The sequence below is a fragment of the Podarcis vaucheri genome (genome assembly GCF_965113315.1).
Source record: "Podarcis vaucheri genome assembly, chromosome: 17".
Classification (NCBI taxonomy): domain Eukaryota; kingdom Metazoa; phylum Chordata; class Lepidosauria; order Squamata; family Lacertidae; genus Podarcis; species Podarcis vaucheri.
The window spans coordinates 13,369,078-13,396,017 of NC_138755.1; the positions used below are offsets into that span (position 1 = coordinate 13,369,078).

Below are 26,940 nucleotides of genomic sequence, written 5' to 3' on the forward strand. Positions count from 1 at the left end.
AGATGGTTTATACCCTGGATGGGGTAGAATGCCCAAAGAATAAATCACAGGGTTTTTTTGCTTAAGTGGATGGTGGGCTAATTTACAGTGAGCCTTCTGTGATCTGACTATTGTGGATTGATGCTGGCCTGGCCTGGTGGTGAGATAAATTGTCTACATAAATTGTATCCATGATGTGCCTTGGGGAAATGAGATTGGGGAGGGGGGTGTTGGATGACCAATCTCAGTGATGGGCGAGAGGAAGAAGTTGCCTTCTGGTTGCCCTCCATCTCCTGCTGCCTCTCCTGCTCTGGCAACGCTGCTTCCTGACTCCTGCTGGCTGCTTGCCCTCATCTGAGATGGGGAGGACAAACGCCTTGGTACTCTCCCCCCGTTGGCTTGTGCCCTTGCCAAGTTGTAAGTCTTAGATGACCTAGACGGGGAGGAGATCATCATTGATGCCTTAGTTGAGATTCCTGCATTGCAGGGGGTTGGACTAGGTGACCCTCAAGCTCCCTTCCAACTCTACAAATTAGGATTTTATGAATTCAGCCCCAGCTGGAACGAAGTAGTCAAAGCACCTTATAGTTTCCAGAAGCTCAAAACTGCAAGAATGAAAATGGCCTGGTGTTTTTAAAAAGCACATTGTGACAATTCTTAAACCCTCACATAGGTTTGTAAGCATTTTCAAAATGGGAAGACTTCACAGTTGAGAATAATAGAAATAAATTAATATAATTGCACAGAAGTCATTCCTTACAATATCAGGGTTAGTGGATGACAAGGCCTCGGTTTTTCACTAAAAGTATATGATTCGTTTTTAAAGTGAAGGTATTTGTATTGATTCAAATGAAGAATTTGTACTGATGGCTTTTCAAAGATTTATGTGACTAGCAAAAAAAGAAGATATTTAATTTGCTGGTAACAGCTTTGCACAGTCCAATTAGAGTAGCAGAGACATATAATTGAAAAGCACTTAAGGACTAGAATATCTTTCATCCTCTCTCAATGTGTGGATAAACAGTACCCCCTGCCAGTCCCCAAAGTAGTGTGAGTAATAGACTACTGGCAGTTCTGCTTCATATTTACTCATTCTATTATCTTCAAGGATAACATCTGAAGATCCACATATAAATCTATAGAATGTATAAATATGGACATAAATTCCAGGGTAATTTTGTTTGAAAACAGATATCATGCAGCAGAGCGGTCAGGATTAAAGATAGCGTAAGCTGCATTTTTGTTATGTTATCAAGAGTTCAGAATTCAGTTAACAGGAAATAGCATGAATTTGTCCAGACATCTGCAATACACCTGAAGGAAATAGACAATTATTCAAAGGCAGAATTTGCTGTCAGAATTAAGTTCCAACTTGCAGCAAACCATGCTTAGGGAAGTAGAACTGTTGTTTGACACAAACCATGCTATGCAATAGGCTGGCAAAGGAGTATTGGAAAACAAGCTGTGGTTTGTACAAGTTACGTTTTGGTATGCGGTCTGAATAGAAAACCCATAGTTAAGTCCCTTGCTTCCAGAGGCCATTGCATCCAGGGACAAGATTATTGAGCAGGGAAGTAACTCTAAACCATGGTTTGCTTGATTGTGTCAGCACTTAAGATATTGCTGTGTTAGACATAGGAATGAGTGTTGGCCTCAGCAGTTCTTTTTCTGGTGCTACTCAGTGGCACACAGTCCCGCCACCGCCACCCCCCAGAGATGCTCAGCTGCATGGGGAGCCATGGCATGAACAAAGCCCCTCCGGTGCCTGGGCACCTTCTCCCCGGGGCTGACCGGAGTACCCAAGTCCCACTCCCCAAGGGGTGCAAGAATAGGGGGGTGCAGCTTGTGATGTGCTTCCCTGCGTGCCCTGGGCTCAGCTGCTGGCTGGGTGCCCCCTGGTCACCTCACTGGCGGTGCTCACAGTGGCTGTTGCAGGACAGGGGGAGAAGCTGCCGGTGAATACCGTCCCCCTCCCGTCCCCCAAAGGCACTGGGCCTCAGCTTCACCCTCTCTGGTTTTGTACTGTCCTGCTCTTCCATCACAGCCTGAGGAGGAGAGGAGAGGGATTCACTTCCATTTCGGATTAACAGCAGTCTGGTGTTGCATCTGAATCATAAACTGGGGTCATACTATGATTTATTGAAACAAGCCAGCTTCATAAACCACAGTCTGCAGTTGGCTTGTTTCAGCAAACCATAATGAAACGTCTTCGTGTTTCCTGCTGAATGGTGCTTTCGTCAAAAAGGCAAACAGAATTCTTTGAGCTCCTCGCAGCCATAATGGAAGCGGAGAGGAGAGGGGAAGATACATGAGCCCAAGGCTTGACTGCACTCATTCCTGTAACAATAAACCTTAGTTCATTGTTCTGTCCAAGCACAGCCTATAGTTTGGGTTTAAATTATTATTTTAGCACAAACCATGGTTTGCCATGGCGTCTGAACAGTTCACAATATTCTTTCCCCCTTCTTTAAAAATTTTTAGCCATGAAGCTAACATTGCTAAGTCACTTTTTGATAATTCAAGTATATTTACAGAACAAGATTGAATCTCTTCTAAATGTTCTGTTATGTTATGTGGACACCTGCTGAAAAGTGACTTTTTAATGTTTCATATTTTACTATGTTTTATAAATGCTGCAAGTTGCCCAGAGTGGCTGGGGGAACCCAGTCAGGTGGGCAGGGTATAAATAATAACGTTATTAATATTATTACTTTAATATTGTACAGATAAATAAGGCAAGCATGCCATGGGGAGCCTGTCCTTAGTCACCCTACTGTGGGTTTGTTTTGCAATCTGTTTAGGAAGCTTCACTGCTTCACTGTTTGTTTATTGCTCACTAATAATTAGCAACAGTAGAGATTAGGTTCTGAATGGCCGAGAGGGAAACGCATCTCATCATGTGACTGATTTATTTGCAGGTTCAGCAAGTGCAAACGGTGCAACAGGTCCAGCATGTCTACCCAGCCCAGGTGCAGTATGTGGAGGGAAGTGACACCGTCTACACAAACGGAGCTATGTAAGTCCTTCATCTTGGACATCCCCCTCATACATGCAGGTCTTCTACATGCAGGCTGCACATAGGACCGAAGATGGAAAAATGTGTGAGAAAGTGAACATATGTGTCAGGGGATGATTAGCTGCTTGTGCTTAAAATTGTGCCCCTTCAGAGTTTGTGCGACCCCACAAACCTCTGTGTGTGACAGAGCTCCTCAGACATGTCTGCTCTAGTCACTAGTAGAGTCTGACAGTGGCTGTCTGCGGAAGCGCTTCCAGCAAAGAAGTTCCTTAACGGAAACGCGTCTCCTGGACTCACGACGTGGCAGCTTCCGGCGAAGCATGGGTCTCCCTGCAGTTGCCTCTGACACCTCCCCGCTATTTTCGCTCGAAGTGTCTCTCACCCCTTTCTCTCCCCTGCTGCTTCCTGCCTGGGCTGCTGCGTCTCTCTCAGCATTACTGAGCTCCTCCTCCAGAGACCCCGCGCTCCCCCTGCTGGTCCCTGCTTTGGCTGTTGACTCTCTCCCAGTCTCTGGGAGCCTTACCACTTCCCTTTCCTCCGATGTCAGTTCCCTGACAATATGAAACTACCCTCACCAATTGTGAATGATGGACCCCCATCATTCATTCTGTGTTTGTTTTGTTTTTTAAAGCTCCATCACGGTTGACACCTGGTGGTAGCTAATGATCTTTTGTGGTTGGCGTGGATCTTGAGGGGGTGGTGGGTGTTTCTTTGTCACATGATATAGGTGAAGCCCATGTTGAGATAAAAACCATGGTTGGTATTTTTCTTTTCAGTAGACACAGGAAACATAAATAAGCTAATGCCACAAATAAGCTGAACAGTTCTGATTATGGGAGTGTGTGATAATTACACAGTCTTGGGAGTATGTGATAATTACACAGTCTAGGAATTTTGAAAGGAGAGAGAGAGCGCAAGCAAGCAGTGTCCTTAAAGTGGTGCATACGTCATTACAATACCGGGAGATAAATAAAACTGCCTTATGGTAGAGAATCTTTGCCATGCTCATATGGAAATTTTCAGTGAGGTGGGAGCAGCTTTCTAGTCAGTATATTATGCACATCACAGATCTGTGAGTTTTCAGACGGTTGATCTATGAGTAGTGAGGTACAAAGAGTACAATTTTAAGTGGATGACTCTTGAAGTTGTATTGCCTGTTCTCTCCCATTATAATGTACTTCTCATGGATGAATGTGACCATGATATGTCACCTGCAGTGTGCAGACAGAAAGAGATTAGTTTAGCGCCTGAATTTTTATAATTATCATTTTGAGTGGAAGAGTAATCAAGTTTACTACTTCAGTTTTATGTTAGATATCTCTAATTAATTATAGGTCTCTAGTATTGTGACTCTTATGTTCCTTATTTCTCATACAGCCAGCCTTCTAGATGCACTTGTTCATTCCCTGTGTTGCAAAAGCTGTTTCCTAAGGGCAGAATTAGACATTTGCCTGGCTTGCACGTTACCGTGAACATGCAAGCATGCAGGCTCTGGGAGAGGGGAATGTGGCCGTATTGCTGCTTGGTTCTGCTGCTGTGCTGAGCCAAGCCATGTCATCTAAGCCCAAGGCCATGGTTTAGCTCTCTCTAAACTAGCTCCAAGCTGTAACCATGGTTTGTCCTATGGTTTAGGCAGCACACTAAATCAAACCACCAGCAGAATAACTGGGGAGGAGCAAGGTGGCTGCCATTTCCCTTTGAGAACTTGCACCCTCATGCATTTGCACGAAGTGCTGGTTTGGCCTAGTTAATGTGATGTGTGAACCAGACCCTCCGGAAGGACATGCGGTGCTGCTAAAAACGAAAGCCCAGGGTTGTGTTATCATTCTCCCATCTCCTCTCCATAATAATTCCAAATATATTGTCTTCAGATTACATTGTGGTTAATGTTTTCAACATCTCTGCTTTGCAGGAATAAATAATTTAAAAACCTATAAAAACTTGTGTTAGTTCTCATAAATATTGATTGGTGTAAGCAGCTTTCTTAATTTTTAGCTAAGAAATCTTGTCTACTTTCCCCACAGTAATATTATCTAATATGATTAAATGTATTAATGTTATTGAATTCTATTACTATACTACATACTGTTGAAATAACAATAATAAATGAACCCTATGTAAATAGATGGTGAAGTTAAACACTACAGTAGTAAGAACAGGTGTTTGAATCGAGGTTCTTTTGTGCATTCAAATTTTTATAGCAATTAGGCTGCCTGTAAGGAAATAACACTTAACTGAGTAGAAAATAATTAATTGCAAGGAAAAGCCTTTTCTTGATGGAGTGAAAAGCACCTGTAAAACAGTACTAAACCTGAGAGCAACTTTTGCATGGAAAGATCAGTGTGCTCCAGGTAAACGAAGCCTATTGAATGAGCAGATGAAAGAAAATTTCAGCTCAGGTACATGCTGAGGCAAGATGAGGTGGCAGAAGTACTAATTTATAAAAGGTGACAGATCATTGTCATGACATTTCCATAGAACCTAATAGAGTCAGCTGGGAATAAATCAATGTGTGGGAGTGTGCCATGTGCACGCCACCTTTGAAACCTCAGAAAATATAAAAGATTTACCCTTTCAACGCCATTCTCTTTCATCGGAATTACTGCTACCTGACTTCTTTCCCACAGGGAAATGTCAGAAAGACACAAAACATCTTGAGCACATGAAAATGGTAACTGGCGTTGGACAACTCTATGGTTTTATGTTTGTGTCCACAGGGACACACACACACAGAGCCCAGTTCCTGTATACATCGCTTGTGCTTTCCCTTGGACATGCTGATATCTGAAGAATCTGCTTTTGTTTCTTTTTAAAGTTATTGTATAGCTCTCGTGATTTCACACAGAAGTTTGAATACATATGGGCAAACACGGCAACACACTTTCCGTGCTTGATCAAGTTTTCAGCATGTAAGCTGAGCCATTTTTTCTGCCCGTAAGTGTATGTCATCTTTCTACTGTGAATTAATATTTTGTATTCTGAGCTCAGAAGTACTTGGAGTTGACATCACTGAGAGTGAGCATTTGAAACAGATGGACTCGGTAGTTACACGCTTGTTGTGTTTTTCTCTTAGCAAAGGGTGTGTCATCTCCACTTCTAAACATTGGGGATAACAGTTTGCTGTGTTGCTACTTTTGTAGTAAATAATTGATAGTTTTTTTTCCAGGAAAAGAGATTCATCTTAGATTATAAGCCAATAAATTTAAAAGACTTTGTGCAATAGAAAATGCTGTTAGAAATGAGAAATAATATTTAGCTCGATGCAAGCCATTGTGGTGGAACAGTTGTCTTCCTCTAGTAAAAGGATGCATCTAAACAACTTTGTCTTTTCTCTCTTTTTCCCTGAAGACGAACAACCACGTATCCTTACACAGAAACTCAGATGTACAGCCAAAACACTGGAGGGAATTACTTTGATACCCAAGGCAGTTCTGCACAGGTGACTACTGTGGTCTCTTCTCATAGTATGGTGGGCACTGGAGGCATTCAGATGGGTGTCACGGGAGGACAGCTCATCAGCAGCACGGGAGGCACCTACTTGATTGGCAACTCCATGGAGAACTCTGGCCATTCAGTGACGCACACCACACGCGCCTCCCCAGCCACAGTAAGTAGCGCAGACGCTTCCGTCTCTCTTGTTTGTTTTCAGGAGCAGAAATTCCAGGTTTGCTTAATGAAGGCATGGACTACCTGGCCCTGTTGCCATGCAACCTCTATTCATTTCCGTGTCGCTTCCACAAGGACATTGAAATGAACAAAAGGTTCACAGCAATGGGTCGCAGGGGTTTTTGCCCCAAATAATTGACGCCCACCATGCAAAAAAAGAAAGGGGAAAGTATGAGTCTCATTCTCTTCCATGGTTTTACTCAGATTTATTCGAACGGATTCAGACTTTCAGATGGCTTTCTCTCAAACCTATGTTCAGTAAATTTACTTTGTGGGGAAATAAAATTGCAGAAATTTAGTTAAATATAATGACAGTATCACAGCTTCTTTCACTGCATTCTTTTCAGTTCTGGATTTCATGTCTCCTGTATGGGTCACTCTAGATAGTTCTCCATGCGGTTGTCATTCGTATTTTAGCTTTCTTGATAGCAGCTTCAGTCACAGTAGTTTCCATGTGAGCAGGCATTTGACTGCATTAGAGGTATGTATCACAGAGATTAGCAACTGCATGTAAAGTTGCTAAATGGCAAGTGGATGCAAATGAACTCAACGTTTGAGAACTTTTTATTCCTTAAAAACAACCAAGCCTATTCCTGGTTAATATAAATTGTAGCAGTAAATGATAGTTAGTCTTAATCATGGTTTGTTGAATAGTCCAGGGTCCAGCTTACTGTGATACTCAGCCAAACCATGGCTTGTTTTGTCTAGTGTTGGCCTGCTATTCCTTGAGCTCCTCTGCAAATACCCTGCTGCTACGCTGAAGCCCTTTGTGGCATCTGGGGACTAACAAGGCATCACCAGCTGCCTTACCATTGGCTGGTTACAGAAACTGGGCAGTGAACATAAACACTCGCCTTGGAGCTCTTTGGCCTCTCCAGAAAGCTCCTAAGCAGTAAAACATCCTCCTCTCACAATCCTTTTGAAGAAAAAGTCCTTCTGAAAGTCTTCTGTTTGTACCCAGATTATGTAGTTTGCTATCAGGCGAGGCTGTCTTTTGCTCCTCTCAGCGGTGATTGTTCAGTGGGGAAGGGAGACATTAAACTTCTCCGTTTCACATTCACCCACCCAGCACACTTGCTCTGACAGCCTCCTCACTCTGCCCATGTACAGCTTGGGTGATCAGTGGAATAGTGTAATTTGCTCCAAACAAACCATGATCAGTTTAAGACATACAAACAAACCAGTGTTGAACTTGACAAACCATGGTTTAACACTGCATCTGTACAAGGCCATTATGTTATGAGAACCTGCGGTGTTCTAGGTGTTATTGAACTCATATCAGCTCCAGCCAGCATGGCTAATGGTCAGGAGTGATGGGAGTTGTGGTCCTGCAATATCTGGAGAACTGTGCAAAATGAAGGAGAACATACAAATTAAATAGACCTGCTTGTAGCAGCCATGTTAAAATACAGAGGCAGTGGGGAAAGGAGAAAAAAAAACCAAAATAAACAGCATTATGAGATTAATGAGAGAAATATTAAACATTGGGAACGAAACCCAGAAAGCCTTGTAGGGAGCGAAAGTTTCTGAGGTTCCTTTTCTGCTCTCTCTGCCTTGCCAGAAAAGCCACTCTGTAAAGTCAGTGGATCTTGTAGATTGGCATTCAAGAGAACTTAAGTTTAAAGAGGAAATCTCATAAGGCATTGTGTAGTTATGTCAAGTTCAGATTATAATGTACAGTGGTACCTCGGGTTACAGACGCTTCAGGTTATGTGATTTCGGGTTGTGCACCGCACCAAACCCGGAAGTACCGGGACGGGTTACTTCCGGGTTTTGGTGCTCGTGCATGCGCAGAAACACTAACTCACGCTTTGCGCTGAATTGTGACCCGCACGTGCGCAGACTGTGGGTTGCGAACGGTGCGGGTTGCGAACGTGCCTCCCGCACAGATCACATTTGCAACCCGAGGTTCCACTGTATAGGGATTTGGGGATGCAGACTAGGAAAGGCAAGTTTTAAGAAAGGAAATGACATACATTTCAAATGTTGACCCCTTGATGTAGAAGGTTCACCAACCATGAATATACTGAAAATCAGATTAATTTTTTTAAATGAGGGTTTTTAATCTCTGTGTGTATTTTCTTTAGGGTTTTAAAAAAATAGTTTATTACATAATACATATAAATTATAGGTACATTGCTCTTCCTCTTTACAGCTAGAAACTTTTATTTAAAAATACTTCTAGTTTTGTTTTGTTTTTTTAAATAACTCTTAAATTGTAGGAATTGTAGAGCATACTTTTCAACTGCTGATGCCATACACAGCAATATCCATAATTGTTGCATGTACCATCTGTTTTGGCAAATTAAAAAGAGAGAATTTAAAAAAACTGAAGAGCTTGAAAGAGAAACTTTCAAGCAGCTTGTGTGCTTTTTAATATTATGACTAATTGGTGTTAAAATAGCAAAAGACAAAAGAGTGGCTGGTAAATTCAAATTTTATATTTGTTCTGTAATGTGAAATACTGTCCCTATTTTGAACTGCATAATTACTGTATTCTTCCTCATTATTTTTGCAACAGCAAGCCCCCTCCAAAAAAACACACCCCTATGATGTAGTGGAAAATAAGCTGTTTCAAGATTCCAGAAGTTCTTTGCGTATCTTGTTCTAACAATATGCCATGGAAGCTTACTCTGCTAAGTGTTTTATTATGCGTTTACAAGAAAAAGAAATCTGCCAAACTCTCTGTATGCCAGTTTCACTAACCACTTGATGACATCAGTATTATATTTGGAGATTGATGACAGCATTTCTGTCACCTATCACAAGTTCATTTTTTGAAAATCCCAATGTGAATTAGTTACAAAATGGGAAAAGCTGTTGATTTATACATAGAAATGAGTGACAATCAATATGAAAGACAAGGCTTCTGTTGAAATCAGATGTTTGAATTCATTGATATTATAATAGTCTTTTATTCCATTTTGTCACTGTGAACCAGATTAGAATTGTATTTACTTTAGAAAGGATGGATTTCTCTTGAGTTAGTTCTCAGCGTTGTATTTCAGTATTGCTTAATGGTGTTAAAAGTACAATATGCAGGTTACAGGGGTGTAGCACCGGGGGGGGGGGGTCTGCCAGGGTGATGGCCCTGGCACATTTTTCTGGGATGCACTGCTCACCCCCACCCTGCCAGTTCTGCATGGTATTGTGAGGCTGAGTTCTGAGTTTTGCTGATCAAATAATTCAGATCAGATCCCAGCCTTGTAAAGTGGAGCAGGGCAGGCAGGGCGGTGTGAGAAGGCTGGGGTGATTCAAGGGCACAGCCCCGCTTGGCTCTGGGGTGTGTGGCGCTCTGACAGTAGCCAGGACTGGGTTGGCGTGGCAGGCTCCGTTCACCCTCTGAGCCCTGCCGCCTCCTGGCGTGTGCTGCTGGCAAACCGCACTATGCCACTGGAAGGTTACACAAGATTTTTCATTGGTGGTTAATTCAAGGATGCCATCCCGAATAAACAGACCTTGATGAATCTAGGCAGAGGATTTAGCAAGATTCCCCTGTTCGCTTTGGTCACTCTCAAAATCAATGTGAGTTTGCAATCAATGTTTCACTTCGTTTGCATATCTAAGATAATGATAGTGATATTGAGTGGTAACTGCCCACTGATGGAAAGGAATCCATTTGGCCACACACACACCCCTGGGGGACTGGGAGCAGATTGGACTGGACAGATTGAGAGAATGCATGGGCCACAGCAGGGCAGAGGGCGACTGCTGAAATTTGCCTCACTTCCTGCTCTGCAGACAGATTCTCATCTATCAGTGAGCAATCACTTGTCACCCAGTGATCACCGATTTAAAACAGGCCAGACAGGAGCCCATATTTATGAAGGTGGGCTTCTAAAATTATTTCAGCTTCCTTCTCTGCTGATTACGTTTGATCACAAAAACTAATCAAGGAGTCAAGTAAGACATTGATACATCAGGAATAACTGTATTTACTATTTTGAGAATTCTGTGTGAATATTGACACAAGCTGACATTTTAACTAAGAGTCTTTTATATATTTGTGTTTCGGAAAGATTCTATGTTGGGTTTCTTTCGGCTTATGCATGTGGCATTAAATCATGGTTTCGCCTTGTGTGGAAACTGGACAAAAGAGAGGGACCGCTAAGGGCTCCTTCTTGAATTAAACTGGCAGGATGGGAAGGGTAGCTTTGGTCTAAAGTGCTGCTTCCCAATTAGCTAAGAGCTGCAGGCCCCTTGTTTTTTCAAAAGCCAAGCCCTAGACCCCCTACTTGTGAAAATTTTGATATCTCTCTGGTAGTTTTTGTTATGTGGATGGTGCCACAGGCCCCTTGGGTGGGTTATGCAGACCCCCGGGGGTCCACAGACCACCCATTGGAAACCACTGGTACAGAGGGAAACCACAGTTTGGTCTCTTTCTACATTTCCCAAGACAGTTATTGGTGTGGGGAAGAGCAAGTATTTTTCAAATACAAATGCCGCAATCACTTCCATGTCACCAGAGTAATGCAAGAAAAGGCCCTTAAAAGAGCAGTGAAATGGTTGCTTAGACATACTAGAAACAAATTATGCAAATTTTCTTAATTTGCATAATTATATGCCAACTCCATAATTATGAGTTACTGTAGCACAACATTTGCCTTTTCAAATGCAAGATATTCCATGTACCACCCAATAACTAAACAACTGTTCTGTTGAGAACATTTTTTTTAAAGCAGAAAGCACACTATTTTTGTTCTAAGCAGAAAGCACATTGTACATACTGATAATATAACACACACAATTTTTAGTGAATTGTTTCCTTAACATGTGGTGGTATGTTGTGCACAAATGTTAAATCAATGTCTCTGTGTGGGGAAAAAAAATATTTGTTCACTCTCCTGTTTGAATAGGCATTCATATTCTCTAAAACAATGTCTGTGGGGTGGGGAGAATAGGGACTTGATCATTAAAAGACGCAATTAGCACATTCATACAGTTGCATATTCTAATACATTGTTATCCCAACTTTCCCCAAACGTTTGGAAGAGTAATCTTAAATAGAGGCTGTCTTTTGTGAGAATATGGAAAGTCAACATGACAGGCACATTTCAATTGTTTATTTGCCATTGTAGCCTTTTATTGGCAAACAGAAGATTTATTTGTATTTGTGCACATTGCAGGTCTAAACAGATTATTATTAGGAGGAGATTATTTCTGGAGATCTAAAATGATTTGTACACTTGCATTAGTCCTGTTGTAGACTGAAGGTTTGAGTATGGACAATTCATGCAATGCTTCATGTGTACTGAGTTTGCAACCATTTTAGTCTGCATGAATTTAGATAAAACTAGGGTGTATAGTTATTAGTCTATTAATACAGGCTTAGTGATACGTTATTTGATAAGTCATTTGTTTACTTCAGAGTATAGTACAATACTTTCTGTTACTGTGTTCTCATCTATTTTAAACATCTCCTCCTCCTCTGTCCAGTACATGACTGGGGCTAAAACACTCCCCATAACAATTAATTTTTCTTTGATATAAAATGCTATTAAGACTACGAGAACATTAGAAGAGCTGTGCTGGGTCAGGAAAGAGGTTCAAATCTGGAATCACTTGTATTTAAAGGTTCCTTGTATCTTTGGCGTTCTAGGTTAGACCACTGTACAATACAGTACTTTACACGTGTCTCCCTATGGTGTATGTTCTGGAAATGGCAGCACATACAGCACCAATTTTGCAATTACATCGTTGGTGGCCAGTTGGCTTCCAGGCTCAGCTTGAAGTGCTGCTTTTGAGCTATAATACCTTAAAGTGTCTGGGTCCCTAACGCCATAAGGACAAGGTGTTGGGATTTTGATTGCAGTGAGTTGCAACATGCAGGCAATTTCTTCTCTAAAGCTGCAAAATTCTCTCTAGGGACGTTCATCTCGCTCCCCTCTTTCTGTTTTTTTAGACAACACGCCAAAATGGTCCTCTTCTGGCAGGCTTTTGAGTTGCCCTGATTATCTTTTTCCTGCTTCTGCTTTTCTGATCAACGTCGCTGCTAATTTGTTTCTCTGGGGTGTTTTTCAAATTTGACTTGATTTCCATGTTTAATATACTTTGTTAGAGACCTTCACGATTTTTCACTGAGATCATGGTTTAAAATAATAAAAATAATAGTTAAATAGATTTCCTGGAGAATGTTATACTAAATAAAGTATTTTACAATTTTCTGTGTCCTATGAGAAGGGCCTGAAGTTCAGTGGAAGGGGACATGCTGTACAGGCGTAAATGGTCACATTTCAACTCCTGGCATTTCTAGTTAAAAAGGTAGAGGGCTAGGAAAGACTTCCACTTGTTAGAATAGACAAGATTTGGCTGGATTGGACAATGGTTTGACACAGACAAATGCTATCTTCAATTGGTCTCTTCATAATCTGATCAGTGTAGAATGCTCTCTAAAAAGACTCAATTCATAAAGATAAAAACATGTTTATGTTTTTGTTCATTCTGTAGTGTTTCTTTCCTCAACCACTAATTAATTTCATGCTGTTTTTATTTCACTCAGAATCATCACAGTAGCTCATTTGTTACTATCTCTCTGAGCAACTTAAGAGAGAAATGGAAAGTTCTATCAAAATGCTTCTGTTTTTATATATTCCCACATACAGAATTTACTTATAAGTGCAAATGCAAATATTCTACGTAAGGACATCTACACAAGGCCGGGATGCAAAGAAAGAACAGATGTGCTTGAAGCATATGTTCCATCAGGCACATTGGGAGATTTGTCTTGTGTCTCCCCCCCCCCTTTTCGGAACCCATCACCCTCTTTAAACTGAGCAGCGGCCTACATTTCTGCATTGGTAACTGCTCTTGCAAAAGCATTTCAGCAAAGGACCAGATCTGAGCGTAGTTCTCTCCTGCTCATCTGCATTTGTCTTTGGAAGGCCAGGGTGCTAGCCCAGCGAATAAATTGTGGTGGTTTGGTAGCCATTTAAATCATGAGATTAATTAAAGTTGTTCAATCATTTTTCAAGTATCAGCAGGCAAGAGACACATAATATGAAATTGCAGGTCCAAAGAATAAACCCTCCTGGTGCCATCCTGTTCATGTTTACTTGGAAGCATGTCTCACTAAGGTCAGAGAGACCTGCTCCCAGAACAGAGCAGAGGGTTGCAGGCTCAACCAAGTGCTTCATGTTCTTTGTATACTTATTTTCTAGGATGCTTGACTGTTTTCTATGGATATTATACCATACTCAGGATTCTGAAATGTTTGCATTGTGGCTTAACAATAAACCATGTTTTTCTTTCTTTCTTTTTATGGAATGAGCAGGAGTGGGGGGTGGCCTTTTTGATAACTTGCTCTTTCAGTTTTGTTGAAGCAGTTGTTGCTGCAAAATTTGCTGGGGTAAAGATTTGAAGACTATGCCCCAAATAAATTGTAATAGCTTTGAACTAAAGTTTTCTTTTGAACTTTGGCAATCTATCAAAATTTCTGTGGTCAGTCTTTTATTACTATCTTGTCTTGAGCCCTTTTTTTAATGACATCTATTATCAGATTGAAATGGCGATTGAGACACTGCAAAAGTCTGATGGTCTGTCCACTCACAGAAGCTCTCTTCTCAACAGCCATGTAAGTTGCCTCTTCTTCATGTAAACTAATCCCTTGCTTGATTTGCATGCCTAGCTTGCCTTCTAAATGCTTGTTTTGGTTGCTGCTTTTTTTCTTTTTCTTTTCTTTTTCTGCCTCCTGAATCTTCCTTTCTACTTTTAAGCTCTCATAGCAACTTCTCACTATCTTTTTTCAGACACAATGACAGTGCAGCAAAATTGTTGAGTTGTTTGATTTCCTCGCCCTTATAGCATTGCTCAAACCACCATGAGCAAATTTTTTTAAAAAAAATAACCCAGTTTTATTTGGATTGTTAACATAGGCTTCATACTGTTAAACAAAATGTGTATTCTGTTCTCATTTGACAAGGGTAAGATGTCACAGTGGTGACTTAAGATTTTTTTAAGCAAAGAAATAATTTCACTGCTTTATGCTTCTTCATTGCCAGTTCCTAATACTCCACCGTGCTCCAGTACAACCAAGGAACACAATATGACTCTTTAGGCGAAGACCTAGATATAGATAAGAGCAGATATGACTTTCAGAGATGACACTCCTAGAGGGAGGAAGCAGATTTGGCCCCTGTCACAGCCATGTTCTGAGTATCTCTCTTTTTTATTTCCCATGCAATCTCCCTCCCATGCAGCCAGGTGGGGATGCTCTTGTAGTGGAGCAAAAGCCTCCCCTCCAAGCCAGAACAGGGGTCACCTGGAATTCTGTAGTGGGACTCCAACATCCCTCTGCAGAGAGTCCTTGCCATATGAGGACTGTCTTCATATACAGCCTGCCTCTCAAAATGGCAAGTGTTTTGCCACTTTGTAAAATGGCGTTAATTCCCATATATTCATTACACAAAAGCCAGGTCTTTTAATCCATTGGCATCTTAAACACTTTCTGTTTATATATACAAAATTGTGCACCTGGAGGAGAGCCATAGATATGGAAAAGGGCATGTCTGGTGTCTCACAGGTATACCAGCTTCTGTTTCTTCAGGAAGAAATGCGTTGTTGAGCTTTGGTGACCTAGCCTCAGGTTCTGTACCTCCTGATGCCTCCTCTGAGTGTCGGACTGAGCCCAGAGTGACGTGACCCAGACTGCCTCTGGGGAACAACCAAGGAGAGTCAAGGGCTTGGTTCATGGGGTCCATATGCTTGTCGTTTCTGTATGCTCATAAACCCATGACCTTTTGAGTCGGCCTAACTTATTTTTATCCTCAGTGCTGTTTTCGTACCTTTGTGTTTTCCCACTCCTCCATCCCACAAGTTGGCCCCACTCAAAAATCTGTAAATATTGTTCAGCTCTCATCATGCCATCTCGTTGTTGTTAAATCACAAAGCTTGTATGTTTCAAGTCTTGCAGATGAATGAATGCTTTTCTAACATGTGTTTGCATGAAAAAAGTATCTTAAAAGAAGCATAACTATGGAAATGAAATTTCCAAATATGTGATTATCTCAAAATTAACTAATTGTGTATACAGTGGATGCTCGGGTTGCGAACGTGATCCATGCGGGAGGCACGTTCGCAACCAGCAGCATTCGCAACCTGCAGCGCCGTGTCTGCGCACATGTGGGTCGCACTTCTGTGCATGCACAAAGCACGATTTAGTACAAAGTGCCAAAAGTGCCAAAACCCAGAAGTAGCCTGTTCTGGTACTTCCGGGTTCGGTGCGGTGTGCAACCTGAAAACGCGCAACCTGAAGTGTCTGTAACCCGAGGTATGACTGTATATAAAAAGCTGGTTCAATTCATTCAAGAATTTACCTGCTGGCGTATAAGTAAACTGCAACCACATTTCCTGAAATGTGTTGGTAAATCTGACAAAAATATATTATTTGTTATTTTTCTGTGTTTCCTTGTTTCACAGAATAAGTATGCAGAAAAATAATTATACCCTGTGCCTTGCTGTGCTATTTCCAGGGTAAAGTAAAGCAAAGCTAAGTCATTGTTCCAAAGCAGGGTATTTTGTGAAGTTCTGTTTTGTAGTAGTCTGGCCCATATAATCCATGACTGAAAATCTCATAGCTTTATGTGAACATATATTTCCAGAAAAATAAAGCAATATACCTAACATTACATTTCATAGTTTACATAATCCATAGAGTTTTCAAAATTCTTTGTTTAAATATTATTTGAATGTTTCCTTTTGGAAATGGACCATTAGGATATATAAAAAGGATGCCATTTTTATTAGTGAAAGAATGGTTACTTGTCTCAAAAATACAACATGTATGAAATAAATACTCCTCCCACCCTGCCAGTTTATAATCCCAAAATTCAGTGATGTGTCTACAAACCTGATCCAGACCCCTCCTTAAAATCAAGTTTTGAATGTAGAGATCTTTTAGACTTAGCAGTTATACTGGGATGACATTCAGTAGATGGGATACTAGCACTTAGTTTAATAGTATTTTAAATCTCTGTTTTTATCTCACCTCACCTCTTTTTATGTGTATGGTAAATTACCAGTGTGTCTGAGAATTAGGTGGAAGGGTGAAGGTTGAAATTGGGTAAAGGGAGGTAAATTTATTGGATTAACTTATTTTTGCACATCATAACAATATTTGACTAAAATTTAAATTCAAAACTTCTTTGAAACAGACTTTCATAATGGTGACTTATAATGCCAATGCTTAGCACTTTATGGTTGTATGGCATGGTTTTACAACATGGTCTTAATGCTGTTAGCTTGTGTTTTCTTTAAATTATTTATATGTTGGGCCAAGTATTAATGCTTTCTTATTTTTGTGGCTTTCTCATTATTTTGATGCCCATCCCCTGTTTGTACCCAGCATCAGATATTTGGAGGCATAGGCATCTGAGCATGAAAATTCTGTATAGCTATAATGCTAATGGTCATTGCTAGACCTATTCTGCATGAATTTGTGTCGGAGTAGTTGCTGGTTACTAGAGAGGCATCATCTCTTACTGTTTCAAAGGCAAGTTTAAGCTTTTTATGCTACATACCGCCCTGTGATCTTCAGATGAAGAGCGGTATATCAAAATGATCATCATCATAATCCTGTCCACCCACTACTAGCATACATGCAAGAGAGCTGTTGCCTTGCTCATTTTTGGAGGCCCATGCTTCCAAATATGTAGAACTTAAATTTATTATTTCCACTGTAACATTTTCTGTGGCCTGAATCACCATCCTCTGCTCCACCCCCAGTTTTATAATCCAAAACAACTGGACCTTTGTCAGTGAAATGTGTGTGTCCTAAAGCAAAAGTCTTTATTCAGAACATTGACTGCACTGCCAGCAATGACTATTGCAAGTAACCGTTATATTATGTCAAAAGTAAAGTTTTTTTGTAAAATGTATTTAAAATTAATCATAGTATGTTGTAATTCATCTATGGGGGGAAATGTCAAATGTTACATTTATAATTTAATTGGGAAGTGTTCTGTGGTTTTTGCAATTCCATTTCGGTATTTCCCTTTGGGATAAATAGCAATAGAATATCTGCTTTAATCTATGCTGATTAATTCTAATGAGTTAAGTGCAAAGTTTGAAAGCTATGATGGTTCCTGTCCTCAGATATGCTTATGTTAGCTCATTAGTGAAATAAATAAGTGTTTTTAATACACCAAGGTAAAGGTTACCATTTCCCTTGACATACCGTCATAAGTTATATGATCATAGTGGTACATAACTAATTTGAAAGAGATTTGTGACAAATGAGATATCTTGAAATAATATTGGGTACATGAACTAAAACAAGGAAGAAAGAACGGGCCGGATCCAGAGTTCCCCTCTTCAGAGGCTTGCTTGTGGAGTGCTCCAGGCCATGTCCCCCACTTCCCTCTCTCTCTGTTTCCTAAAACACTGCTTTGGGGGCACAATCCAGAACAGTGGGGGTGTTTTAGAAGGCTGCAGCGGAAAATGGTAATTGTGGGAAATAGCCTGCCCTCCCTGGGATCTCAGTTCTGCTCGTGAAAGGGACACTCTGGATCTCTTGTTTGACAGGCTTTGAACAAACAAGCCAGCCATATCTCAGTTGCGTGAAATTCCCAGGCATAGCATAACTATTTCCATTTTTATATTAGCAAGAACAGCAGCAATAAGAACAGCATCAAGAAATATACAATGTATACAGCTTTTTAGAGGCTTCGTAGTGTTTATAACATTCTTTACAACAGCACTGTAACTCAGGTCAGTGTTATTATCCTTTGATAATAATGAGTGGCTGAAGCTGAGAGTTGGTGGCATGCCTTAGGTCTAAGATGAAATTTGAACCCAAAAGCAGATTTATGACTAACTTCTGGGGGTCATCTGCCTCTACTTTTTGAGGAAACATCTAATCCAGTCTGACATGGCAACAGGGTGTCAAGGAAGCCAGAGGGTGGGTAGCACAGTGGAAACCACTTAGGATAAGAAGTGAACCGGCCAGCATCCTTCATTTTGTTGCTGTGTTGGCTGGGAGACAAGATGCCAGGCATGATGGGCCAAATGGAGAGAGCAGTCCTTCCTGTCGCCCCCAGTACCCCCGGGACCTCTCATCTGCCTGCCCTGTTAACTTGATTTCCATGTGAAAGTCTCATTCTGGCTGCTGGTGGCCAGAAGAACCTTTTCTTTGTCAGCTAATCCTGATAGCCTTTCCTCTGCCTTCATTTACAGCAGCACTGCAGGAAGATTTTAACCTCTGGATAGTCATTGCAGGAGGCATTTCTTGGGGGGTCTGCTGAAGGTTTCTGGTGGGGCTTTTGTCATTCAAGCTGGTCTGGTAACTAGAGGGCACTAATAGGGAGATGGATAATGACAGGGGGCATGTCTTCTGCTTGATTTATAGTTTGTTCAGCAGATGGCCTGGTTACTACAGCCCCAAATCCTTGCTGTCTACACCAGAGGTTTTCAACCCTTCTGAGTCCATGACTCCCTTGACCAGCTACATTCTTTTTTGCAGCTCTCCTGTGGGGCTCAGGAATCCAGTTGTTCCTGCAGGGCTGGCAGCCTCTCACCCCTTTTCAAACACCTTCCCTTGTGGAGTGTTTCCTCAGCCTCCTCTCCCCTCTCCTTGGGAGTCCTCTGAGCAGCCACTGAAGATTATAGCAAGGGCTGCTGAAATAAACGGCTGTCTTGGGGAGGCAGAGACACCAGAGGGCATCAGAGGAGGGAGGAAAGGGAAGAGGGACAGAGACCAGTGTTGCCATGACACCCCTGACCATCCTTCAAGGCACCCCAGGGTGCCACAGCACACTGGTTGAAAATCACTGTTCTACACCAAACAGCTTGGAACAGCTAATCAATAAGTATACCTAGCCATGTGTACCTCTCCCATTCCTATATATCTTACTAAAAACTACCAAAATAAAAAAAATCCTTCCAGTAGCACCTTAAAGACCAACTAAGTTAGTTCTTGGTATGAGCTTTCGTGTGCATGCACACTTCTTCAGATACCATGAAGAAGAAGTGTTTCTCTGAAGAAGTGTGCATGCACATGAAAGCTCATACCAAGAACTAACTTAGTTGGTCTTTAAGGTGCTACTGGAAGGATTTTTTTTTATTTTGACTATGGCAGACCAACAGGGCTACCTATCTGTAACTAAAAACTACCAATCCTCAAGGACTGGTTGAACATTTCCCCCCTCCACTAGAATGTAAGATGGAAAGCTAATCCAAGGTTTCCTAGTGGAGTTTACTTCTAAATAGGAATGTATAAATTTGTGCTGTAAAAGTTTTTTTTCCTTATTGAAACTGTCTAACAAATTTAAGTGGTTTGATTATTTGGATCACGATACTTTGTTTCTGTCTCAGTACTTGCAATCTGCTCTGCGTACATTGTATAATTTTGACATAGCTGCCATGTGCCCCTCAACAGAGGACTATGAATGATAATGTAAATCCCAAATAAAGTAGCCTAAAGCAGGGATAGGGAAACCTCTGGCCCTTGGGATGGACTCCCAGCTCCCACCACCTCAAGCCAGCAGGGCCAATGGAAAGGGATGGGGGGGGGGGAGTTGTACATTGGTTGCCCATACTTGGTCCAAAGGAAGCCCAGCTTCTTCACAAGACCCAGTTTGGTTTTCAGTGGAATTGGACCTCTCTCTCTCCCTTTCCCCCTCTCTCTTTCACTAGTAGGAGCAGGATCTGATCCAGAATCTTCAGCAGTTATAAAAACAAAAGTTATTCAAGAAAATACTGCAATATTTGTTATCTTGGTAATCTAATGATACAGAAGCATGGATAAATGTTACCAGTACTTCATAAGAATATTTTCCTTTTTGATTGTGTGACTTATTTTCAGTGTTGCTCTTATTCTCTCAAGTGCTAACACTTTGCCTGAAAGTCTAGGTCAGTGCACATGGAATTAACATGTTGCTACTTAAAGTAATTTATATTGCCTGAAGCCACAGGTCTTAAGAATTCTGCTGTCTCTCTATTTGTAAAGCTATTTTAAGATGATGTAATGCTTTTAGAATTTCTGTGGAGAATTACCTGGAGCTAAAGAAAGATGTGTCCAGCTAAACAGAGAGAATTATTTTTGTTCTTACATTATTTCAATACTAATGAAGGCATAACTGTTCTGCAAAGTTATGTTGAGCTCATTTTTCTTCTTTGTTCCCAATTTGAAATAGCTCCAGTGGCTTTTAGACAACTATGAAACAGCAGAAGGAGTGAGTCTCCCCAGAAGTACCCTCTACAACCACTACTTGAGACACTGTCAGGAGCATAAATTGGACCCAGTCAATGCTGCCTCTTTTGGAAAACTAATAAGGTCAATTTTCATGGGCCTACGAACCAGAAGATTGGGAACCAGGTTAGTGTAAGGAAGCAAAGTTCTGAGTTAACGGGACAGAGTGTACTCCCTCTAATAGCAAATTTAGTGCTCCCGTGACAATAGACATGAAGCTAAAACATGATCATTGAGAAACAAAAGGTGGGAATCTGCATGTTCAAGAAAACCCCAAATTGCAGAAGTACAAAAAATGTTGTTGGTTTGTTTTTGTTTTTGTTTTTGTTTTTAAAAAGACCTAAAGCCCCACTTCCCTCCAGTCTCAGTTTGCAGTGATTGGCCAGTGATTGGCAGTCTGGTGGTTAGTCAGAGGAGACGTGATAGAGCTTTATAGATGAGTGGAGAAAGTGGATGAAGAAATGTTTTTCTTGCCCTCATAATATTAGAGCAAAGGGCAATTCTGTGAACCTTATGGTGGGAGATTCAGGACGGGCAAGGTTTTTTAACATAGCACAGAATTAAACCATGGAATTTTCAATCGCAGTATCTGTGTTCACCACCACTAATTTGTTCTTGCAGGATAAGGCTATTAATGACTGCTTATTAACTGTATATTAATTGTAATATTACTTATTAGCTATATATTCCTTCTTGCTCAAGGTAGTTTACATGGTCCCCCCTCATCCTTCTTCCTTTTTATCTTCACAGCAACCCTGTGAAGTAGGTTAGACTGAGAGATAGTCCACCTAGAACTCTAAACTAGAACACTGCTGTTTGGAATAAGGTTGTGGTGCAACTCCCACAACAAAGTGCTGTAAAAACAAAGTTTGTGCAATTGTCTAAATGTACTGCCCAGTTCATTAAAATGTGTATTAAGCACTTTCTTCTCCCATATTGCTCTTTAAGACATTGCCAAAGCACCAGCTTCTATCAAGCATTCTAAGAGGTACATATATTAATTAGTACATGCAAGCTATATTATTCATTGCAGCATGTAAGGTGCTTCATTTAACAAATGGACTTAGATTAAATACGGACAAAATGCTTCTGTCCATTTTTCCAAATGTTACACCTCATTTTTCTGAATGAATCAGCCCCCTTTCAAGCAAGCTGTCCTTGGAACAAAGGTGTACGGTTTGCAGATTCAGCCTGTGTAAGAAACGTCAACAGCCCAGATAACACGCATTTCAGAATACAAGGGTACTTTGTGTATTGTCACAGCTGATTGTATGCCTTGAATGCTCTACAGTAAATGTTTCAATTGCTGCCGTATGGATGGAACCAGCAGCATGTGGAATGTGAACAAACTTACATAGAATAATAGTGAAGGACTTATGAGCTACTGGTGCCTGTAGTGCCAGATTCAGGCAGGATCATTAACTGAAGAAAGGCAGCCCACAGCTTCTTTGGATACAGCTGGTTGTAGGAAGGCATGGCACACAGACAGGGATTCTACTTCTGATAATAAGCATGTCCTAAGATGTGCTTTGCTCAGCCTGCCTGTGGGTAGAGCACATTGCAGTAGTCTAAGCTGGAGATAACTAGAGCATGCACCACTCTGGCGAGACAGTCTGCGGGCAGGTAGAGTCTCAGCCTGCGTACCAGATGGAGCTGGTAAACAGCTGCCCTGGACACAGAATTGACCTGTGCCGCCATGGACAGTTGTGAGTCCAAAATGACTCCCAGGCTGCGCACCTGGTCCTTCAGGGGCACAGTTACCCCATTCAGGACCAGGGAGTCCCCCACACCCGCCCACCCCCTGTCCCCCAAAAACAGTACTTCTGTCTTGTCAGGATTCAACCTCAATCTGTTAGCCGCCATCCATCCTCTAACCGCCTCCAGGCACTCACACAGGACCTTCATCGCCTTCACTGTTTCCAGTTTAAAAGAGAGGTGGAGCTGGGGATCATCCACATATTGATGAACACCCAGCCCAAACCCCCTGATGATCTCTCCTAGCGGCCTCATATAGATGGTAAAAAGCATGGGAGAGAGGACAGAACCCTGAGGCACCCCATAAGTGAGCGCCCAGGGGTCTGAACACTCATCCCCCCCCCACTTTCTGGACACGGCCCAGGAGGAAGGAGCTGAACGACTGTACAGTGGTGCCCCGCAAGACGAATGCCTCACAAGACGGAAAACTCACTAGACAAAAGAATTTCCTATGGGCTTGCTCCGCAAGATGAAAATGTCTTGTGAGTTCCTGCGGGGTTTTTTCCCTCCCCCCCTTTTTCTAAGCCGCTAAGCCGCTTATCAGCTGATCCGATAAGCCGCTAAAAGCCACTAATCCGCTAATCCGTCAATGGGCTTGCTTCGCAAGACGAAAAAACCGCTAGACGAAGAGAATCACAGAACGGATTATTTTCGTCTTGCGAGGCACCACTGTATAAGAGTGCCCCCAGCACTGTAACTGAACACTTGAGGACATGGCACTGGTCTCGGAGCAGACCTCTTGACTAAGGTGGCTCTTCTTGAGTTAGAGGATGGTGTGCTCACCCCACACCTCTTTAAGGATCCAGACTGACACCTGGAGATGATGCCCCATATCCAAAACATAGCAACAGTTATGATTATATAGGCAGTGAGTAAATCTCCCTCTGGTCTCCCAGGCTCAGTCCCTCGTACCATCCTCAGAGGAGAGAGAGAGGAGACCTGTGCCAAGTATATGCAAAGGTGGCTGCCTTTGGGTGGCCACCATATACACAGCATTTGTTCATCCCACTTGGGGGGGGGGCACAAAGTGGGTCCCCGTGAAAATGGTGTCCTTCCATTATTGCTTGAGAATTTTTTGCCCAGTGTGAGCAACTTCCTTTTGATCTTAAGTTTTTGTCACAAAAGGAAACTTACAATAAATAGTTAAAGACAAAATAATTGCAATTTCTCTCCCCCGCTCCATCCCTTCTCTTTCATAAATTAGTAACACTGGTTGAAATCCTATACGCACTTAGCCTCCTTAAATTCTATTGACATTCTGAGATCAAGCCAACTAACTATGTATAAAGCTAAATACATTCCTTAATCATTAGAGTAATCTACAGTCCCCTGCTGTTTGGGCCATTTTCTATTTGAGTGGTAAAAACCTTGTCAAGAGACCAATATGTGAAATGATTGTGAAATATTTGCAGTTGTAACTAAGTGAATATCTAATACTCAGCTAGCTTTCCATTCTGTGGGACTAAATTGGCTGCATAGGATTATTTTTGCACAGTTCAGAGGAAAGCAGCCAAATTGAACAACAGTCTGAGATACAATTCAGATCTAAAATATTTAAGAACAACCCAAAGGGATCACATTTGCGTTTAGGTTGTGTACATTCCCTTGTTTTTAATATTTGCTTTTTCCCAAAGGGGGAACTCCAAATATCATTACTATGGGATTCGTGTCAAGCCAGACTCCCCTCTAAATCGGCTACAAGAGGACATGCAATATATGGCTATGAGACAGCAACCCATGCAGCAGAAACAAAGGTACAGTGCTGCCAAGCTTACCAGACCCCTTAGAAACCAGCATCTTTTTCTGCATCTCTCTATCACGGGAGTGTTTAGTCAGGGAGCAGTAACCTCTCCTTTTATTAGACCACATAACTTCTCTAGCTGAAAGCTTACCTGTAGTTGCCTCAATCTTACACCCTTTTAGACACTACGTAAAACCTTACCTTTTGGGTTGGGCTTTTAGATGCTGATGCGTTAAGTGGTTTTTGCAATGTTATTAATTATGTAATTTCTGAGAATTATTTTCATATTTCTGTTTATTTTGTGTTAAGTTTTTATATTACCTTATTTTCAAAAGCTGGCCTGTGACTATTATTCACGAAGGTTGGTATAAAAACAAACAAACAAACAAACCACCTTTTATCTGGAGAGAAATAGTTTTGCTTAAGGGCATTATCTCATATTTTTATATCAAAATTGAGTGAGGAGTGGTTAAATGTAAAAGTGTTTGTGTTTCTAGAATCTCCTAAACTTAAGAAGAGAATTTGGCCTTTAATGAGAGGAGATAAATTATGTGTGCCACCCTATGGCTAAGTTTGGAATGCTATTTTTTTTTAAAAAAAGCTGAGATCCAATGCCATGCCGGCAGACATGACAACATTTCCCTTCCTCCCTGCCCCCCCCCTGAATAAAATCTGTTGTAGAAGGTCTTCCAGTGCTCCAGAGCAGATTTTGGGGGTGCCTGGGGAGCTGCAAAGCAGGAGGGCAGGGAGGGTAACTCTCATTTGCACAAGTGGATGTTCGTTGTGGAAGCAGGATGGGTCGGGAAGGAAGTAAAGTAAACACGACTTTATGAATGCTTTGTGCTGCTTTTAACTTAGAGCATTAATGCACAGTATACAAAATTTGTGATGCACCATTTGAAATTATGAAGGATGAGTGGAATTGCTTGTTGTGTTGTGGAATAAACTGCTTACATCAAAAAGGGAAATGTTATTCAAAACAAGTCATTTGAACATATTAATTCCAGGTCAGAAGTCTCAATGCAGGGTGTGGGAATGAAGGAGAGATCCATGTATACAACCATAATTTTATTTAGCTTTGTAAAAGAGCAGCATGACTCCATCCTACCTAAAGTGGTCACTGGATTCTGGCCAGAATCTCCACTTGAACGCATCTGGTATAGCCGTGGGCGAATCTAGTGTAATTCCTCACATTATTTCCAAACTGAGTTGATGTACGTCTGAGCCAGTTCCCTTAGTGAGCTGAGGAGCACTTTCTGAACATTTTGCTTTTTTCAAGTAGCACATATCCATTTACTTGTCAAATTATTATTTTTTAAGATACTCTTACAAAGCAACTAGAGACAGCATGTAACATTTGTAGGAAGGCAAATTGTAACATTTGTAGCAAGGCAAATAGGAGGATTGCCATTTTCCGTGTTTTAAAAGCTAGCACCCACTTCTCTCAGCCATACTTGTGCACTTCCACTATGTTTCTAGAGTGAATAAATATGCAGCAATAACACCAAATAACATTTTCAAGTGTTCCTTCCTTTAACTGGTTTGTCAGAGGAACTAAGAAACAGAACATGCCTAATGGAACAATTGGGTCTAGAGTGTATCGAAACTCAAGTTTCTAAAAACAAGGAATGCTTAAGACATTAGCACTTTGAGAATTCCAGTAAGAACTTAGCTGCATCTCCCACACGAGTAAATATCCTTCAAAGTTTGCACATTTCCCAATTTTGTGATGCAGCTCTCAGCTCAAAAAACATGCAGAGAAACATTTTAAAATTAATATTTTAAGATAGAATAAGTTTAGAAATGTTGTTATTTATTGAATTTATATACCACCCTAAACCTGGGGGTATTTCATGAGAAAATACATGCAAGTATGTATTTAAATGCACCTTTTTCCAGGCAGATTTCAATTGCTGACTTATGAATCAACACATGCAAATGTCATCTTGACTGAAAGTAGGCAAATCTATCCATCTCTTTTTTGCAGGTCAGCCCTGTTCAGCAGATTATGCCATGGCAGTTTTATTGGGCAGTAGCTATTTTCTTTTGGGATGGTATCTCACTAGCCATTGCTAGAAAGGCAATGCTGTAAAGAGCTGGGCGTTTTTAGTCTCTGTGTTGTGGGGATATCTGATGAAACCCCAGTGCATGGATTGACTTTATATTTGAATCTACTTAAGTGTCACAGAGCAGGGAAGGAAGGAAGGAAGGAAGGGAGAAAGGTCTTCATTCTTGTGCAAGTGTTGCATTCAGTGTTGCTGCAGGTAGGAAGAGGAGTCTGAAGATGAAGGGGAAAGGGAGCTTTTCATGAGGAAGTTGAGAAAAACAAGACCAGGATGCCTAGTGACTGAAGGAGCAGAGAAACGTCAGGCCCCAGTCGGAGGTACAAGGAAGGAAGCCAAGGCAGGGTGGAGAAACAAGAGATCCCAGAAAGACCAGCAGAACATCCAGAGAGTGGAAGGAATGGGGAGAATGAGATGGGGATGCAAACGCTCTTCCATGGGGGTTATGGGAAAATATTGGTGGAACCTGAAAGCTCACGGAGGCCAATGGCAGATCAGATCGATTTGCAATGGCCGCTTCAGGCAGGGCTTTAGTAAG

General features: G+C 41.4%; 1 protein-coding gene across 6 annotated transcripts in view; it reads left to right on the forward strand.

The window, feature by feature from the left end:
• Positions 1-26,940, forward strand: part of RFX3 (regulatory factor X3) — a 112,878-nt gene that overhangs the window by 63,603 nt on the left and 22,335 nt on the right. For 2 of the 6 annotated variants that reach the window (XM_082204771.1, XM_082204772.1), the window contains exons 3-7: positions 2,898-2,995; positions 6,344-6,602; positions 14,157-14,231; positions 20,788-20,969; positions 24,233-24,352. In XM_082204771.1, the coding sequence (XP_082060897.1) occupies positions 2,898-2,995; positions 6,344-6,602; positions 14,157-14,231; positions 20,788-20,969; positions 24,233-24,352 (734 nt within the window). The remainder of the gene's footprint in view (positions 1-2,897; positions 2,996-6,343; positions 6,603-14,156; positions 14,232-20,787; positions 20,970-24,232; positions 24,353-26,940) is intronic. The other 4 variants (XM_082204773.1, XM_082204774.1, XM_082204775.1 and 1 more) reach the window with 3 other exon arrangements.